This window comes from Cynocephalus volans, chromosome 1 (assembly GCF_027409185.1).
Source record: "Cynocephalus volans isolate mCynVol1 chromosome 1, mCynVol1.pri, whole genome shotgun sequence".
Classification (NCBI taxonomy): Eukaryota; Metazoa; Chordata; class Mammalia; order Dermoptera; family Cynocephalidae; genus Cynocephalus; species Cynocephalus volans.
In genome coordinates, this window is record NC_084460.1 from 253,237,633 (window position 1) to 253,257,963 (window position 20,331).

At 35.6% G+C, this 20,331-nt stretch overlaps 1 protein-coding gene across 1 annotated transcript in view; it reads left to right on the plus strand.

Moving 5' to 3' along the window:
- The window catches only part of FAM171B (family with sequence similarity 171 member B), a 63,014-nt gene that overhangs the window by 27,351 nt on the left and 15,332 nt on the right, over positions 1-20,331 (plus strand). The window contains exons 2-3 of the mRNA XM_063087243.1: positions 13,877-14,110; positions 18,372-18,464. Coding sequence (XP_062943313.1) covers positions 13,877-14,110; positions 18,372-18,464 — 327 coding nt within the window. The remainder of the gene's footprint in view (positions 1-13,876; positions 14,111-18,371; positions 18,465-20,331) is intronic.

A 20,331-nucleotide genomic window follows, 5' to 3' on the forward strand; every position in this document is an offset into this window, starting at 1 on the left:
ACGATTATTTTCTGTTTGAAGATATTACATCCTTTTTACAACCTTTGGGGGAAATTTTTGGGGGCGTAATTTTTTGGGACATTTTTCAGTTTTGGATGCTGAATCCTTTTCAGGATATTAACTATATAGATAGTAATAGATTGATTTTCCTTTTGGCCTGGATATGATATAGTGCCCTCTAGACTTCATCCATCAATTATACTACATTGGGAATACTTAAGGACACTGAATCATTAAGTTGCAAAGGAGGCTAGAGTATTGTGTATCTAATTCAAGTAATGCATACTTAATTCATCCCCAAGAGGGTATTGTACCCTAGCTAGCTATTCTAACCTGATATCCATTGTTATATTCATGAGAGGTAATGTTCAGTAATTATTGATTCCCCAAAGGTTTTCTTCTCTTTTTTGTACTTTTACCAATGTAGTTGAAAAACGTAGAGGACAAACATGTACTGCTCAAAATTCCTAGTTGATAACTCCTTTTAAATAGCAGTTTATTAAGAAACCCAAGTCTATGTGAGATAGATTTTATAACAATCTATATTCAAAATATTTTAAAATTATTTTCCCAAATGGGGCTTTTCCCCTTAGAGTAGCCTTTTTGTTTTTACCTATATTACTTGTTCTCATTTTTATTGCCAACTTCAATTTTGGTTCCAGTATTTTTTGTAATTAATTATTTAAAGTTGGGTAATCGATAATTGATGGGACCTAATCTTCCTGTATGTTTGTTTTTCTAAGGAAAAGCAACAATGGCTTCCCTGGTTTTGTGTTTTGAAGTCCTTTCTCAACATCACAAGAATTAATGTATCTGTTGAACAAGTTCCTAAAGGAGGAAGTGGTAGAGAATCAAAGAATTTGTACTTGACAAAGTACATAGCTTACAAATGTTCTGTGCATAGAAATGGTGGCTTATAGATCTTCTTGTCCCACCCTCTACTTCAAGCCTTCTCTATCTTATTTCACACATTGACATCCTTCCTTGTGGTTATTAAGTGGTTCTGAGCCAGTGGTACCAGAGTAGGGAATTCATTCATTAATTCAAGTATTCAGTATTCAGTGTAGTAACTTGCCATACATGTTTGTAGCCAGGGAGCCATAGGCTATACCATATAGTGTAGGTGTATAGTAGGCCATACTATCTAGGTTTGTGTGAGTACAGGCTATGATGTTCTCACAATGACAAAATTGCTTAACGATGCATTTCTCAGAACATATCCCTGCTGTTAAGTGATGCATGACTTTAAAATGAAAATGTCCATGACCTCATAGAGTTATAGTTCTAGTTGGGGTGACACAAAATGAACATAATGAGTAAATTTTATATGTGGTAAGAAGGTAGTATGAAAAAAGATTATGGAAAAAATAGATCAGGGTGTGAGATGAGCATTAATGCAGCAGGTCTAGTTGCTCAGTCCTTGAGTGTCATGTAGTCTGGAATCATGATTGCCCTTGGCCAGCCCCTCAGAATGTTCTTAATGGTATGTTGATGATGATTTTTATGCCTGAAGCAGTGGTGCATGCTGTTCCAGCTTGCCAAGACTTCTCAGGATTGTTTAGCAAGTTCATGATATGTCTGGTATTTAAGCTGGGGTCCTGTGTCTGTGCTATTGTGACTGGTTATGTAATAGGAATGTGTCCACATGACCAGGGCCCCATGACAGCCTTGGATCCTAAGACTCGATTGGCCTTCCCTGCGCAGAGACACTTTGTATGTGTCCCAGCAGCTCACAGTAAGAGAAGACGCATGGCCTGTGCAGTCCCAAAGGGGAAGGACTCAGAATACTGTGCTGACCTTTGTGGACGAGGTCAGTCAGCACATGTTTGCTGGACGAACTGCTAAATTCCCATCTTTCATCTAAGGAGGAATATCTGCTTCTTGCGTTTTCTCAGTTAGCTTCTATTTTTTGCAAAGTCTTCACATATTCTTCTTAACCTCATTGTTCTTTCTTCAGTCTTTTAAAATTTTTGCTGAGTTACCTCAAAAAAAAAAAAAAAAATCTCACTTTCTCTCAGTCTTCTTTTCATCTATGATGCCAAACACGACCATGATCTTAGGTTTGAGATCTCTCACTTTGAGTTGAGCTATATCAGTTCTAAGGAAGAGGAAAACCAGGCCCTCAACATCCCCTCCTGCCTTGGAGAATGCCTCAGTGCAGAGGTGACGTCTGAGCTGAGTCCTGGGATCGGTGATTGAATTCCTAGGTTACAGGGGGCCACACTATTTATTCTGTACTATCCACATACACCCTTTCTTTAAAACTCAATTCTGGTTTTGCCTCTATAGAGGAGCCCTCTCCTCCACCTTAGACTGAGTTCGGTTCCCAGTACTTACATAGCAGCTGTGATCAATGGTTTTTCAAATACTTAAAAAAAAAAAAAAAAAGGGGATCTTTAATTTTCCTCACTAGATTGTAGGTTCTTCTGTCACTCCACACTTAGTGCCTTCACATACAGTGCATCTAATGAATGTTTGTGAATGAATTTATGCATGATTGAGTGAATGGTTGTGAGTGATTCTAAGGTAGGACGAAAAATTGGGAAGAAAAAAAGACAGGATGATAAACATCTGTGGAGTGAGCTCATACAATATATTTTACGAGCTTGAGTCAGATTGATTTATTTCCATTGAGAAAAAGGGCCCTTTGGGTAGACAAGAAGGATCTGAGTCCAAGTACTAACGATTCAGCTTTCTCGTTTGTTCCTTGTTAAGTTGTCTATTATGTACTAGTTCTCAAGTTATAAAGGCTTTTTAAAAATGTTATCCATTTCATTAGCTTTGGTGAATCACACTTATTTAAGTTTTCTGTCCTAAGGAGAAAAACTGTAATTTATTTGCTCTGTAATATTTTTACACCCTTGAGAACATGTTCTTATTCTTTCTCTTTACTGTCTTCTGAAGTTTAACATTTTCTCTGTAATGAATATTAGTTTACCGCAAATAAATTTGGTTTTTCTTCAAACACACACAGATTTTTTTTTTTTGCTTTTAAACCCCAAAGCCAGTAAGAGTTTCGGATCCAATCTGGGCTTATGCAATGAAAAGGAGGCTTTTCTGTTTTACTGAGTTTTTTGTTTTTTAATTCATCACCCTTTTGTTCCTTTAAAAGAAGGAGGCTTGTGTGTCCATATTTGAACTGCTGTAAAGATTAGACTTTTTAAGCCCTTTCCACTCTGCTTTACAGAATGCATAGTAGTATGGTCCTTTCTCATTATAAGCTCCTTTTTAAACTTTCAGCCCTCGTTCCAGTTAAATAGGGAAATTGTGCTAGTGCCCTGGGAGAAAGACTTGTAAAACTACTGTATTGATATTATTTTGTAATAGTAACAATAAAAATTTTAGTTTAATCTTTGCTGTGATACATTTACCTTATATTTTTTTTAAAGAATTTTTGCTACTTCCTAGAAGCATTGTCCAGTCAAAATAGCATTCTCCAGTCAAAACTTCTAGATTAAATGCTCATAAAAAAGAAGGAAAAGTTGTATTAATTTCCAAAAGGAAAAGGAATCTTAATATAATTTATTGCAATTATTGTAGTAACATAAAATGCTTTTTTACTGCAACTTGGCGAGTAAGCTCAAAATTTTACACCCAATACTGGGCTAGAAAGCTGGCTGTAATTTGGGTGGCCCCTGACAAAATCCTACAGTTATTGTTCTTTTCCCAAGTGCTTGGACGCTTCAGAACTTCTGTATCTTCCTCCTCTCTCCACATCTCTCCTTTCATTACTTTTCTCTCTTCTACTTATCTCCTCTTCTTTCCTGTCTTCCTTCGCACACCTTTTCCAGTCAGTGAATATCCACATGCTAACCCTTACTAAGTTCTGGTTAGACACAAGACTGAGTTTGAAACAACATGGGCTGTCAAGAAGCCTAATCTTGTGGAGAGAGAAAAAAAATACACAGAAAAGAAAAATGTACACAAGAATATATCATGTGCCATTAGACCAGTCATTACAGAAGAGGAGATCCCATTTGGTTGGGATAAGGACAAATTTATTTGAAAAGGGTGTATTTGACGTAAACTTTGAAGGATGGATTAGCATTTTGACAGGTAGAGATTAAAAGGCATTTCAGATGAAAGAAAGAAATGAGTAATGATTTTGTACCACTTTCCTGGTACAAACTAGGCCTCAGAATGCCCCCAGTAAAGCAAGCTAGGCCTCATATTGCCCCTAGTAAAGCAAACTAGGCCTCAGAATGCTCCCAGTAAAGCCTGATTTGGGTCATAAGCAGAAATTTGGAATCTTTTGAGGTTTTACCATAAAGTCTCCACAGAAATTGATCAAAACCAAGTCTATAGATATGCCTTCTGTAAAATACCTGATTGCTTACAACACCTCCTCCTGAAATATGACACAACTGTTAACTGTTTAACTGGACTGACCCATTCTCAGGATGAGAGATTGATTCAGTGGTTTATGAGACAACCCACCAACCCAATTTCTGAACTGTGAAACTCCTTGGGGAAGTTTCAGATGGGGGAAATGTTGGGATTCAGAAAATGATACTCCAAAGTATGGTGCTTTGGCATGCTGGGTACTCTGAACTAAAGGAAATTTGAAGTCCCCAGAAGCAGCCTAAGCCTTTCTCTGACCTTCTCCTGCCCTCCTGTCTTCCACTCCCTTTTCTCTGGTAAGGGATTCCGGTAAGTCATAGAAACCAGAATTCATATGCTTGGATCATAGGAATGAGAACTCATCTTTCCCAAAGCAAGCCATACAACCTAGAAAGGTCACTCTGTCCCTTCTTCCTTGAAGACCCTCATTCCAGAGGAGTCCTACCACATACACAGGAAGAAGGAGTGCTACACAGAAAGAGGAAGAAGAATCTGAACAAACAGGCCTTACTGGGTTATCCCCATTAGATCATACCCTTTTCCAGTCACATTTCTGTATGGCTGTCTATTCTGTATCAAACCTAAGCATAAAAACAGAGTTTCTTCTGGGTCTTTGGGTCTTCATTTCTGAAGTTTTCTGTGTCATGTAAAAATTTGATTAAATAAATTTACTGTGTTTGAGAAAAAAAAAAATCATGGAAAACAGGAGAGACTGCCTGGGCAAGCCCTTAGGAGATCTGAACTCACAGTGTTGACGTTCTCTGTTCAATAAATGATTGTGTGAACCGATTCCAAAGTAGATATCAGATCCATATTTTTGCCTACTTATAGGAATTTTAATACATATTAATTCAAATTAGTTTCTGCATAATTTTATAGAAGACTATTTTAGATGCTACAGAAAGTTCTTTTGTCTGTTTCAATATTGCTTTATTACCTTCTTTATTATAGTATCAGAAATTGTGCTGTACTTTTTTTCCCACATGTTGTTTCCTGTCAGAATAAACTTCCTCAAGACAAGACTGTTTTCTTTTAATGTCTGTATCCCCAATACTATCTAGTGCAGATCTGGCCCACAGTGGGCAGTCAGTAAACATTTGTTGATCAAATTCATGTGAGTTTCTAATTATTCCCGGCCAACTATTTTATTACACTATATTTTTGTGCTCTTTATTTTTTCCTATTTCTCATCAGGATACATAAACCTTAATAAAGTTTTTTGAATTTATTTCAATATTAATAATATTGAATGTTATTTCAATATCTTTTTCTGAAAATTCAACCTGTTTATAAAAGCTTTCATTTTAGCATTACATTTTTGTACAGAGAAAAATTGTATATTCAGTGGAATTATTGTAGATGCTTGAAACATAATGGAAAAGAAGTAGGCTCGTTTTTCTACTGGAGGAACTGAAAACGAGGTGGTTCTCCCTGTGCATAGTTATAACCTACCTAATGGCAACAACATAATAGGGTGAAGTCAGATTGTCTTGAAAAAAAGTGGGATTGTAATTTTATCATCCCACCCCACATCAGGATATAGATGTCACCCAAATATATAGTTACCAGTATTTTTTTTTTAACCCTTTCTGGACTTTGAGTTGCCTATCTGTATTCTATAGCAAAATCATAACATAGTGTTGGTTCTAATGTGCTTTTTCAAGAATATTCCTTTATACCTATTTATTATTCTCTGAATTTAGTGATTCTCACTACTTTAACAATGCTTCTAACCATGTGATAAATGGTTAAATCTGTCCCAGCAACCTCAGGACCTAGCTCATTGGTATTTTATTTTTATTTGTTTCTCTCAACATTTAGATTATATGTTTTCTAAGGGTGCAGTTGAAATCATTTGATACTGAACCATTTTTAAACCAATCGTGACATATTGAAAAGAAGATTATGTGGGCAGGACATAATGATTATAATTAAGTGACAGAGAAAATAATATGTTCATGGAAAGCTGAAAAATACAATGCAGAACAGTAGGTAGATTATGGAGACAAAAGCACCTTGGGCTGAAAATCATATATTTTATTATAGAATCTGCCCAGTCTAAATGCCATACTATTTTGTTGGAGGAGAGAACTAGTAGAGTGGATTGTTGTGGATATATATTGCTTCTGGCTGCCTGTGCTGTTTTGCTTGATCAAACTGTTGACACCACAGAAGACAGAAAAAGCATTCTGTTTAAGTCATGAGCAGGTAATTCTTTATAACGTTTACTTTTATTTGAAGGAAAAAGATTTGTTTATGCTTCTTTAATTGCCAGCAGCCAAGTTTTTTGTTTTTGTGTTTTTGTGTTTTTTTTTTTCTTTTTTCTTTTTTAATGCTGCTTTTGCTGCAGCTTGTGCTGGGGCGAGAGACATAACAGGTTCGATGGGGAAAAAGAGGCTCAGAGGGGCAGACAACAAGCATTACCTTCTCAGCATTGGTTGGAGAGAAAATAAGTGAGCTAGTAAATATGATGAAAACCAAATCCCTAAAGCTTTTCAATGAGAGAGTATGGAGCAAAGAGCCTGGCTTTTGGAGTCAGAGAAACTTGTTCATGAACCCTGGCTATACTCTTGTTAGCTGTGCAATTTTAGCTTCAATTTCCTTGCCTTAAAATTAAGAAATGCCTTACAGGTTTGTGATACAATGAAATTGAACAACATGTGTAAAATTTTCAGCCCTGGGCGTGATATGTGTGCGTATCACACAAGTAAACGTACATATATAAAACCTGTGTTTTATGATGTCAGCTTTCCCTTAAGTGGGATTGCAAAGGAAACATTTGCAAGACAACAGTTATTTTCCGAGTTGAGTTAACCTGCTGGTTAGGCCTAGATTATGCAGTATGTCTACTAAGCTGTTTAAGGTACAGATATAAGAGGGAGAGTGTGATTTTGATAGCCAAGATTTGACCTTTGCAAATCGTTTTTTCTAAATATATTTATTTTCTCATCAAATTTATATAAACATTATTATTACATGTGAAAAAAAATTATCCATTCTGGATTTGAAGACGTTTTAGAAAACATTTCATGATTCAAACCAGCTTGAGGATGTCAGGAGGTTTTAGTGTGTCTTATTTTGGCAAGTGTATCTTGATAAGGATGAAACAGATGGAATATGCAGTATTTTTGTGAATTTAACTTAAGATCTTACCACATACTGGTATTTGTCTGTAAATCCAAAGGCTCTGAGAATTTCTGACATTGATCTTTGAAGCAAATGAATTAATAAAAATTCTCTATTTGAGTGTCATTTCTGAATATGCTTTTGAAGGAGCCCTTGTAAGTACATTTCATTTGAATAAGACCCGTCATTAAGTTTTAATAGGAAATCTCTAATTCTCTTATCTTTTAGTTATGTCTAGTCTCTCTCTCTCATGTGGTTTATCGTATTTTTGGTACTTAACATTATCCTTCCTTCCTTCACTTTCTCTTATAAAAGATAGAGTGGCCTATTACATAAAATATTCTGTACTTATAGTTGTACCCTATATCATTTAAGGTGCTTGCTTTAGGAGCAAGCAACAGAAACTGACTCTGGGTACAAGAAATAAAGTGAGTTTGGACTGGCTAGTTGGCTCACTTGGTTAGAGTGCAGCCTTACAATACCAAGGTCACAGTTCAGATTCCCAAACTGACCAGCCACCAAGAAGAGAAATAAAAGGAGTTTACAGGAAGGATTATGATGTGTGGTTCACAGATCAGCTGGAGGGGCTGCACAGCCCAGCTTCAGGAAGGAGAGAAACCAGAGGAGTGCTGGAAAGCACAATGGGTAGGATTTCGTAGACTTTTTCTTTAAGATAATTCAGCTCTAGCAACCATTAGCCTCTGTTTATCTTTATTCACATGTCAAGGTCCTGATAGAATCAGTCTGGCCCACATTAGTTGCATGCTTTATGCCAGTGGCTCAGTAAATTTTGACTAGGAGATTAGGGGCTGGGTGGCTGGGGGAATTATTTTGAGTTGAGCAGCAGCTACTTGTCCTCTATACTTAAATAGGTTTTTTGTACTGGATGGACCTATTCAAATGCATTTGGTTTAGAAGTGTGTTATGTCATATATATTACAATCTTTTTTTTTTTTCTTTTTAACCCAAGAGTTATATTTCCCGTTTGAGTTTGAGGCTATGGTTTGGCATAAGCATGTGTTTGTGTCTGGCCAGGGGACATTTAAATTCTTATCTAACATCAGTTAAAAAGGAATAAAGTTATCAGTGATAATTGGAATCATATATTCCTTAATTTTAGTAGTATGACCCCAAGACTCACTATTCTTTTGTGCAAAGATGGCTTTGGAGTCATTCATGGGTGCACTTGAAGGCTGGCACGGCCTCTTACTATCTGTGAGACTTTGAGCAGTTTACATAACCTGCCTGAATCCCCATGACTTCATCACTAAAATGGACTTGATGTTATATTTTTACGAAGGATGTTGAAATTTTTGTGATAATATATATACAAGGCTTGGCACCACGGACTTATGTTTATTCCCAGCCCTTCTTCATCTTTTGATTTTAAATGGTTAGAAACGTAATTTTTTATTTATTTTAGAGTGAAATAATAGTAATGGGCTGAATTTATATGATGGAAAAAGTTAGTTCAAAGAACAGTTGGAGTTAAGGCCCAAAGCTTAATTGACCTTTTATTACCTGATGTTCCTGAATTTTCTCTTACAAGTAATGATAGTAATGACTACTCACAAATAATTTGACTCCCCAAAAGGCTGTCTGTTCTCATTTAAAATGCTGAAGAAGCAGAGGTGTGTATAAACTTCAATTGTCTATATTTCATCTTGGAATTTCTTCTCAATATTTACATTTGAATATGAGTTTGTTGTCTGGAAAATTAACAGTATTTTGGACATACCAATGGACCTTTTTTTTTCTTTTTTAAAAAAATTTTTATTGAATCCTATTTGATTGTACATATTTTGGGGGTTCAATGCTGACATATGTAGGTCAAATCAATATTACTGTCATATATATTGTTACAAATTGTACTTATTCTTTATGCCCCTTGTCCAATCTCTCCCTATCCTCCTCTCCCTCCCCTCTCCCCACCTCTGATAACCATAGATTTCTTCTCTCCTGAAAGAGTAATGGTTTCTCTGTTGACTTGTTGCCTAGATAATCTGCCCAATGCTGAGAGGTGTGTTCAGGTCCCCCAATATTACATAGAGCATATGCCTCTTCTGTCACTCTGGAATGGGGTTTGTGGAGAGAGACACCCTCTTCTTTTCTTTGGTCTCTGCTGGTAACTCTCCTTGTGTCAGTGCACTCCAGTGGCTGGCGGGCCATCTGCATGGTGGTTGTGGCATCTAGCCACTTTTACGGCAGCCATGGTTATTGTGGTAGCTGTAGTGGGCCATCCACATGGAGGTGATGTTTTTGGCATGCTCCTTGGCACTGGCGGTGTGCCCGGTTGTGGGAGGGGGAACCTCACTTTTAAAGTATGATTGTCCAGGATGTAATCCTCTCTTTTATTTCCTTTTCCCAGTCAGTTCTTCCCATCTCCACTCTCTAAACTAGGACTACAGTTGCTGTTAAGAGTATAATCATGCAGATGTAGTGCAATGGTTTATGAGCATAAGCTCTTAAGGGAGACAGTCCTGAGTTTATGTCTTGTTTCTAACATCTACTGTGGATTAGCTGTCGCTAATTTTCAAACCTCTCAAACTCTGTTACCAATATGTGTAAAATGAAGAAAACAGTATCTCTCTAATGAGGGTTTTTTGAAGAGTAAATGGAATAATGCACTTAAAAATTAACATAATACTTGTCTCATTAGCTCTCAACACATTTTAGTTTTTGTTGTTAAAATAATCATCAAACTGAAAATATTTTTGTGTCTGAATGTATAAAGAATAGCGTTTAGATAACAACCTCATTTTTACACTCTTGATCAGAGCTATTTTCTAACTTGGTGGGTTGTGCCTTCTGTAGGACTGGACAATTATTACGATGTTGCATATCTATTTAAAATGTCTTTGTTATGATCCAAAAGCAATTTAAGATCCAGTTTATTTTAACAATGTTAGAATAGATAAGGTGTAACTACAATTTTGTAGCAATGCTAAGGCTCAATCAACATCAACAGGATTTTTTTATCTGATGTGCTCTTGATAAAAATTGAGCAAAAATGGGTTCATGCAAATGCATAGCAGCATAATTAATCCTTATGAGGTATTTCTTACCAATATATTCAAATGTTTGTTTAGTGATCTCCAGTTCTGGAGTAATAATTCTTTTTTCTTTTTTATTTATTTTTAAAATTTTAATTTCTCAATATATACTGTAGTTGATTTTTGTGTCCATTTACCGGTTCCTCTTTCCCTCCTCCCTCTCCCCCACCAACTACATCATATCTGTTCACTTGTCTTAACAAGTTCAAGGATTTGTTGTGATTGTTGTATCTCCCCCCCACCCTTTATTTGTTTCTATATTTATTCATTTAATTATTTATAACTCCCACAAATAAGTGAGAACATGTGGTATTTCTCTTTCTGTGTCTGATTTGTTTCACTTAATGTAGTTTTCTCTAATTCCATCCATGTTGTTGCAAATGGTATTATTTCATTCTTTTTTAGTAGTATTCCACTGTGTAGATATACCATAGTTTCCTTATCCAGACCATCTGAAGATGGACATTTGGGCTGGTTTCAACTCTTGGCTATTGTAAATAGTGCTGCAATAAACATGGGAGTACAGGTATCCCTTCGCATGATGATTTCCATTCTTCTGTGTATATTCCCAGCAGTGGAATAGCTGGGTCATAGGGTAGATCTGTCTGAAATTGTTTGAGGAACCTCCATACTATTTTCCATAAAGGCTGTGCCATTTTGCAGTCCTGCCAACAGTGTATGAGAGTTCCTTTTTCTCTGCAACCTTGCCAACGTTTATCATTCTCAGTCTTTTGGATGTTAGCCATCCTAACTGGAGTGAGATGGTATCTCAGTGGGGTTTTGATTTGCATTTCCCAGATGCTGAGTGATGTTGAGCATTTTTTCATATGTCTGTTGGCCATTCATATATCTTCCTTTGAGAAATGCCTATTCAGCTCCTTTGCCTATTTTTTAATTGGGTTACTTGTTTTTTGCTGTAAAGTTGTTTGAGTTACTTGTATATTCTGGATAATAATGCTTTATCAGGCATATATTTTGCAAATATTTTCTCCCACTCTGTTGGTTGTCTTTTTGCTCTGTTAATTGTTTCTTTTGCTGTGCAGAAGCTTTTTAGTTTGATATAATCCCATTTGTTTATTTTTCCTTTGGTTGCCTGTGGTTTGGGGGTCATATTCATGAAGTCTGCACCCACTCCTACTATTTGGAGTGTTTCCCCTATGTTATCTTTAAGGAATTTTATTGTTTCAGAATGTATATTTAATTCTTCAATCCATTTTGAGTTGATTTTGGTATATGGTGAGAGGTATGGGTCTAGTTTCATTCTCCTACATATGAATATCCAATTTTCCCAGCACCGTTTGCTGAAGAGGCAGTCTCTTCCCCACTGTGTAGACTTGGTGCCTTTGCCAAAGATCAGATGGCTGTAGGTGTATGGACTGATTTCTGGGTTCTCTATTTTATTCCATTGATCTGTATGTTTGTTTTTATGCCAGTGCCATGCTGTTTTGGTTATTATAGCTTTGTAGTATAGTTTAAAATCAGGTAGTGTTGCCTCCAGCTTTACTTTTTTTTTTACTCAGGATTGCTTTGGCTATGCGTGGTCTTTTGTTATTCCATATAAGTGTCTAGATAGTTTTTTCCATTTCTGAGAAAAATGTCATTGGAATTTTGATGGGGATTGCGTTGAATCTGTAGGTCACTTTGGGTAATATGGACATTTTCACAATGTTAATTCTTCCGATCCCAGAGCATGGGATATCTTTCCATCTTCGTTTGTCCTCTTTAATTTCTCTCAAGAGTGGTTTGTAGTTTTCTTCATAGAGATTTTTCACATCCTTGGTTAACTTTATTCCTAAGTATTTTATATTTTTTTGGTGGCTATTGTAAATGGGCTAACTTTCTTGATTTCTTTTTCTGCATGTTCACTGTTGGAGTATAGAAATGCTACTGATTTTTGTGTGTTGATTTTATATCCTGCAACTTTGCTAAAATCATTTATCAACTCTAAGAGTTTTTTTGTAGAGGCTTTAAGCTGCTCAATATATAGGATCATATCATCTGCAAACTGTTTGACTTCATCTTTTCCAGTTTGGATGCCCTTTATTTCCTAGTAATCATATTGAGTGATAGCCATGCACTGTACTGGGCACATTATTTTCATTGTTTCATTTTGTTACCTCATAGTAGTTCCTGTTCTTCTGATTTTACAGATAAGCAAATGGAATTTGAGAGGCACATGCCTAGGGAATGGCAGAGATAGACCTTGACTGACTCCATTGCCCATTTACAGGGGGAGGTAAAGCATCTTTGGCACGAGTTCTTTTTTAGGCAGACATTATCATGTGTAAATTAATGAACACATTGTGAAGATCTGTACTTGAGGAGTATGGCCAAAACGTTTAAGTAGCAACTGTTTTTCTCATTTTCTTCAATTTATTTATTGTGTTTTCTTATTGTATCAGTCCATTTTCTGTTGCTTATAACAGAATACCTGAAACTGGGTAACATATAAAGAAAAGAGATTTATATCTTACAGATCTGGAGTCTGGGAAGTCCATGGTCCATCTGGTAAGGGCCTTTTTCTGTTCTGGGAACTCTGAAGAGTTCTGTGGCAACACAGGCAATCATATGGCTAGAATGACAAGACAGCTTTCTCGTGCTCTCCTTATAAAGCCACCAGTCCATACCCATGATAACCTATTACTCCATGAATTGATTCACCCATTCATGAGAGCGTAGTCCTCTTCACAATCCAGTCAACTCTTAAAGGCCCCACCTTTCAAATACCATAATCAGATTTCCCACCCTCTTAACACTGTTACATTGTAGATCAGGTTTTCAACACATGAACTTTTGGGGGACACATTCAACCTGTAGCACTTATACAGTTAATGGATAATGCTTTTTGATATTTTAGAGAAAGATTTTTGATATTTTGTGTGCTGCATTTTGAACTGAAAAACATCCCCTGCTTTCCAGACAACAGAACAAAATAAGAGCTAGCCATACACTAATGGGTTTCTCTAGATGGTGTGTTATTCTAAGAACTTTGACTGTGTTTGGAATTAGTATTAAATCTATATAACTTGATAGCATTAGAATTAGTGAGACAAAGTAAAAATGTATTGAAGAAAGAATCTCTTTGTTATGTGCTGTTCTCCTTTCTTGTCCTTTTAATTGATAGAAAAAACAGTAATGATACTATGACTTTTTAATAATAAATATTCAAATGTATTTAGTTTTAGGAAGAATAATGAATTTGTTGAAATGTTTTTACCTCTTTCTCATAACATCCATAAATATGTATTTCTTAAATTTAATATCAGTTTTGTACTGTTATTCAGATATATTGAATGACATTTTAAAGGACAGTAGATATGCTAACATGCTGCAATTTCTGGCTTTTTCTCTTTCAGTGTCTGTATTTATGCTGAAAGTCCAGGTGAATGACATCATCAGTCGTCAGTACCTGAGTCAAGCAGTTGTAGAAGTGTTTGTAAACTACACAAAGACAAATTCCACAGTAACTAAAAGCAATGGAGCAGTGTTGATAAAAGTACCCTATAAATTAGGACTCAGCTTAACTATTATTGCTTACAAAGATGGCTATGTGTTGACCCCTCTGCCTTGGAGGACCGGAAGAATGCCAAGTAAGTACTTAAACAGTGTTTTATATTCACTAAATGTAAATGATTTTTTTTTTCTTGTTCTGGTAAGCTGAAAATGACAGTGCCTGAGTGACATCAATATAAGGAGGTTTGAAGGGTGTGCCAGTTTGAAGAAAAATTGTCTTAGTCTGTTGGGCTGTTATAACAAAATACCAGGAACTGGCCAGCTTATAAACAACAGAAATTTATTCCTGACAGTTCTAGAGGCTGTGAAGTTAAAGAGCAAGGTGCTAGCAGGTTCAGTATCTAGTGAGGGCCCACTTTCTGTGTTATAGATGCACCTTCTTACTGTGTCCTCATATGGCAGGAGGGGTAAACGAGTTCCCTTAGGCCTATTTTATAAGGGTACTAACCGCATTTATGAGGGCTCTGCCCTCTGGACTTAATCACTCCCCCAAAGGCCCCACCTCTTAATATCATCACTTTGAAGGTTGGGATTTCAACATATGAATTCTGGGGGAACAGAAACATTCAGACCATATCAGTCATGAAGGCATTTTTCCTTCTAAAGAGACTCGAAAGAATCCTGAGCATGAGTTATACTCCGTACAAAGCTTGTCTGCAAGGAGGGGTGAGGGTAGAGGTTGGCCTGCTCAAAGGATTTGTGAGAAGCAGGGTGTGCCAGGTCAAGTGGGGCCAGATGTTAAAAGGATGTTCTCAAAAGATGAGAAAAGAACAGTTTAGATTTATGTGCTAAATAATAAGGCATTTATTATAGATTCTTGAGCACAGTGATTTTAGGTTGTTTGGAAACTGGACTTACTCAACAGTGTATAATGATAGGCTAGCAGCAGGGCTGAAATGGATCGAGGAGCCTGGCTAGGAAGCTGTGGCAGTGCTCCTGTGGCAGTGCTCCTGGCAGTGCAGCCTGAAGCAAGAGAGGGAGCGAAAAGATGGGGTGAGTACAAGAGACATACTGAAGAAAGAACTGGTAGGACTTAGTATGACTAATTGAATATGGGAACCATGTGCCATGCAAGATACCAGAATACAAGTCTGACTGCTTGGAAGGACGATATATTAGGTAATCAGTCTTTTTCTTCTTTTTTTTATTAGGTGGTTTTTGTGGTTAGAATTTAGATATTTTATTTGGTTTTATATTGGAAATATTTGAATTCTTGGACCATTATATAAATTTTGAATGAGAGATAAAATGAAAAATAAAACAATTTAATAAAATTCAAACAAATAAAACTTTAATAAAGCCATAACTAGAAAATCAGAATAGGGATGTTTGAGGTAAGTTCATGGTTTAAATGCTTCAATTTTTTTCAAAAGAGAAATTAAGCACAACTATTCATTCAAAAAGTTAGGAAAATAATGAAGAAACCAAGTAAAATAGAAAAAAGGAATTTTAACTGAATTACTGAGTACAAAATTAGCATTTATACAAATCAGTACATGTTCTTATATACCAGCAGTAGTAAACAGTTAAGAAAAATAATGAAATCTTTCTCAGAAAAAGAACAAACAAAATATGCAGGAAAACCTACCCCGCAAAAAGTAAAATTACTATATGTATGGGGAAATGAAAACTACCACTGTTATTAATTACCTAAAAAATCCAAATAAGCTAAAACCATGGATAACTGGAAAAACATAATTCTTTTTAGGAAGTCTGAATATTGTAAAGATTTCTGTTCCTTCCAAATTAATTTATAGATTTATGTTTTTAATTTGACAAAATGATCTTTGAAGAATAAATGGGTAAAGATATCTGGGGCTCTTTTTAAAGATTTACAAGGTTATATTTGCCATTCTAGACAACTGAAATATTATATAGCTACAAAATTAAAACTAAGTGATACTGTACTATGATTTGTACTTTGGTACAAACTGGACACGTAGTTTGTATAAAAATGTAATCTGTGATAGGGTGCCATTATAAATCATTGAGAAAAGGCTGCATGATCAACAAGTGGTATTAAGATATTTTGGTTGACTGTTTGAAATAAATTAATTGGATCCACATGCCAAAATGTATTGCTCAAAGAGATCAAATGTGAAAATCAAATCATAATAAACATAAGAAAATAAATTATCTGATCTTTGAATTTGCTTAAGAGCAATAAAAGATGTCATAAAAGGTTGCTATGAGCATTTTTTTTTTAAAGCAGAGTCTTGTACATCAAAACAAAAAACTGAGGTTGCAAAAATATTTGAAATAATAAGGGGTGATATTTTTAATATGCAAAGAATTCATACAAATTAATAAGAAAATGCCAAGGCCATACCTGAATAAGGTAAAAGGACAAAATCATGGCCTGGCAATTTTCAAAACAGGAAATACAAATGATTAGTAAACATGATAACATGTTTTATATCCCTAATAATCTGTACATCAAAGAAATACACACTTAGATTTTTCACCTTAGAAAAGATTTTAAAAAGTGATTGTCCTCAATATTGGCAAAGCAAGGTAAGATTGGCATTCTCAAATATTGTGGATGGGAGTACAAATTGGCAAAATTATTTGTGTAAGTTTTGAAATGTGTGTGTGAAATTCTTCAAAATCTTCAAAAACTTTAACCTAGTATTCTACTGCTAGGAATATATCTTCAAGATAAACATTCAGAAGTGGACAGACATTTGTGCACCAGGATGTTGATTCCAATATTTTTGAATTAATAGTTAAATGGAAAAATCTCAGTCTATAATATTAGTACAATGATAAAATAAATTTTGACACTTTAACAAATGAAATATGTGACCTTAAAAATGTCATGAAACGTTTCTGTTGAGAGACAGAAATGCTTATATTAAATGAACAAAGCAGAGTAAAATATTCTGTATACATTATCATGCTCCCTATGTTAAAAAAAAAACAGGAAAAATCAAGGAAGAGTTGTACTAAAATATTATTAGTGGTTGTTTCTGTGGTGGTATTACAACGACCATCATTTTCTTCTTTTCTTTATTCCTTAAGTTTTTCGTATTCCTTAAGTTTTTCATTGCTTTTATAAGAAGAAAAAATTAAGTAAAAAGAAATCTGAATGTAAGTTTTATCAAGGTTCAGAAACATTCTCCTCGGGTTTAACAGCCCCACAAAGCTTATTAGGGCTGTGCCTGTTAAGCTACCTGTGACTTAGAAAGTATCCAAATACGGGATTATGCCCTACTTATAATTATCTTGAGGTGTAAGGTACAACCCGAGTATTTCCTCCCCAATTAACATAATCCATTCACCAGTCTAAATGTTAATGTATTCCAAAATTGAAATTGTACTTTCATTTGGTAGTTCTTTTTTCCTGTGCAAGGGAAAAAAAAAGTTATTTCGTTTGACTTTCACCCATCACTACATACTTTTTGTATTTTATACTTTTTAATATTTCCTTTAAAGCTCTTTGAGATATCTTAAAATATTAAAAGTATTTATGCAAAAGTGTTTTATCTTAAGAGCTTTGAGGATACTGGGTTTTTCTATTAATTTTAAATACTTATATAACATAGAGGAGAGATACCAAATGAGAACTCATGCTTTGGGTAACTCCTCAAAACTTATTTTTCTTTTGCAGGATTGGTCAGTTTATCTGATTTTTTCCTCTTGCTTATGAAGGGGTCTTTTGTCCCAGCTTTTTGCTTCTGATCTTGAAATAATTTACTTGTCTTTTAGGTGATCTGCACTTACTCATCCCACCAGTTACTTGTATTTCAGGTGCCTACTCCTGTAGACAGGTTCAGCCCCATCCTGAGTGTTACTAACTGTTGCCTATGAATCATTGTGTGTTAAACTCTTTCCTCTTCTGCCAACCCAGAGTCCTTTAGACAAAACACAGCGTGTGCAGAAGAGCATCGTGCTCTTATGTGGAAAGTTAAAAATGAACAGTGAATGTAGTCTTTATCTAGAGAACCTTGAATGCTGGAGTCAAGAAACTTTAAAAAAAAATCATAAGAAGTAAACAGCAAGTAACAATATAGAGAAAATAGCAGAGGGTTATTCAAAGCATTTAACTTTATCATTTATATCTGGGGTTAAAGAATATCACTCGTCACCTTGGTAAAAACTACTGTATGAAATAGAAAAGATTAGTAAAGTAAAATAGTGATGTCCAATGTTTTCTTCTCACTTTATTGTGATTTTTTTTCTCCGTCATATTTTATATTCATTCTTCCTTTGTTTTGAATTGCTCTTCCCATCAAATAGTTTGCTTTTCCTACTTTTTAAGACTTGCTGTAACAGAATTATATTTGTCCCAGTTTTTTCCCCCCACTCTAAATATTCTAATTGTGCTGTACTTCACAGTCTATTCATCAGTTACACTGTCTCTGTTCCCGCAAAGCCAAGCAAATATATGGCTATTTGAAGACACTGTTTTAATTACTGGAAAATTAGCTGGTAAGTACATCTTCGTAAACACTTAAAGTGATTATTATGTAACTATACTTCTTCATTAATCAATATTGACATAACAGGAAAAATCTAAATTGATTAGTGGTGATTAGTACTGACTATAAGTTGATCTAAATTGATTCTTATTTTACTGTCAAACTATAGTATACATTTTTTGTGTGCTTGTAGTAGGAATCATTTTCTTTTTTATTGTTTTAGCCCCCCACATAGGAATATTGGACTTTAGGAAATGTTGGAAAGAGTTTCTGTCTGTCCTTTCTAAGTCATTTCTCTTATTGGGGCTTCTTTAGTGATTGGTGAAATCAGGAGAAGGGCAGAACACATGCCACTCAGACTTTTGGGGCTCTCTAATCACAAGTCACCTCCATTCCTGCCTCTCGTGTTATTCCCACTACCTGTGTGGGAGGGGCCTGAGACAAGGTCGTTAAATATCTGCTCAGCAGACCTGATATGCCCCACGTGCATGTCTCAAGGGGAAGAATGCAGAAAGCCTTACTTTAGGCACTAATTCAAGCTGTGTCCTCCAATTCTTCTTTACTAACATGATGATGATAGTTTTATCCTTATCTTACCTCTCTGTACCCCTTAATTGGTGCTTAGGAGGAACCCACAATTCTGGAACTCTTACTGCATATTATATAAAACCTTTATAAATTACAACAATTTGTTTTGTGTTGGTGAATTAATGTTTAGGTCTAAAGCATAATGGGAATAACTGGTAAAAGCAGAAAATCCTCAAGGTAGAGTTCAGTAAGAGTGTCATGGTAAAAAGAACTGTTTGTGACAGTTCTTCTCATTTTTAGATGCTATCATATATGTTCTTAAAGTATTAAATAAGAAAACCTAATGTGATTATTTGGAAACAGTTTAAACTAGGGCTTGATTAATCTTGGAGTAATTTGTTGAGTGAGATTATAGAGTCTCTTACTCTTGAAATGCCAAAGCATTTGGCAGAATTTTGAGCCACTGAGTTTGCTTGTGTATGGCATAACAGCGGATGTGCAGTCATTTGTGGAAGTATGGAAAGTAGATAGGAACCACATGTCTGCTGAGAGAGGCTACATTTTATGCTGCTGGGGCCCTAATGAAATCAGGTTCTTCATAGCCTCTCTTCAGTTTTTTGTTTTGACACATTCCTACCCAATACTGTCCTCTTCAAAGCCACTAGAAATCATAGTTTCTGCTGGAACACATGAACTGGATAACTGAGCATGTCTGGTACCACTGCTTTGCTACTGCACCAAGTAAGTTGTCTGCACAGTACTACCCGTGCCTTGGCAGGTCTGCATGACAAAACTTCTTGAGTTATCAGCTCACTTCCTTCTACCATCTCATTTCCCTAAGTAAGAGGTGACCCACTGGTAAGGCCAAACAGGAAAAGATGGATGTTTCTTTTTTTTTTTTTCTTTTTTTGTGACCGGTAAGGGGATTGTAACCCTTGGCTTGGTGTCGCCCGCACCAAGCACCGCTGTGCTCCCAGCGCCGCACTCTCCCGAGTGAGCCATGGGGCCGGCCCTGGATGTTTCTGATGTTAAATCTTTCCATAGAAAATGTATATCCTTGCTTCTTCACTTCCATAAAATGTTTGATCAGGAAAGTGTTCTGTTTGTACAGTGAAAATGTGTTAGGTTTCCATGTGCATGTATTTGTGGTAAAAGAGTAGGAGAAATTGGAAACATTAAGAATGTACAAAATGGTAGAGAAGCTCATCTAGATATTTTGCTTGGTGTGCATGTTTTCAGTTGTAAGAAATTTGTATCTTCAAGGTCGTTAAGCCACATATTTTAAAAGAGCAAGTTGTAGATAGTACCTGTAAGTGATTAAAAGGTTATTAGATTGTACCCTCAAATAA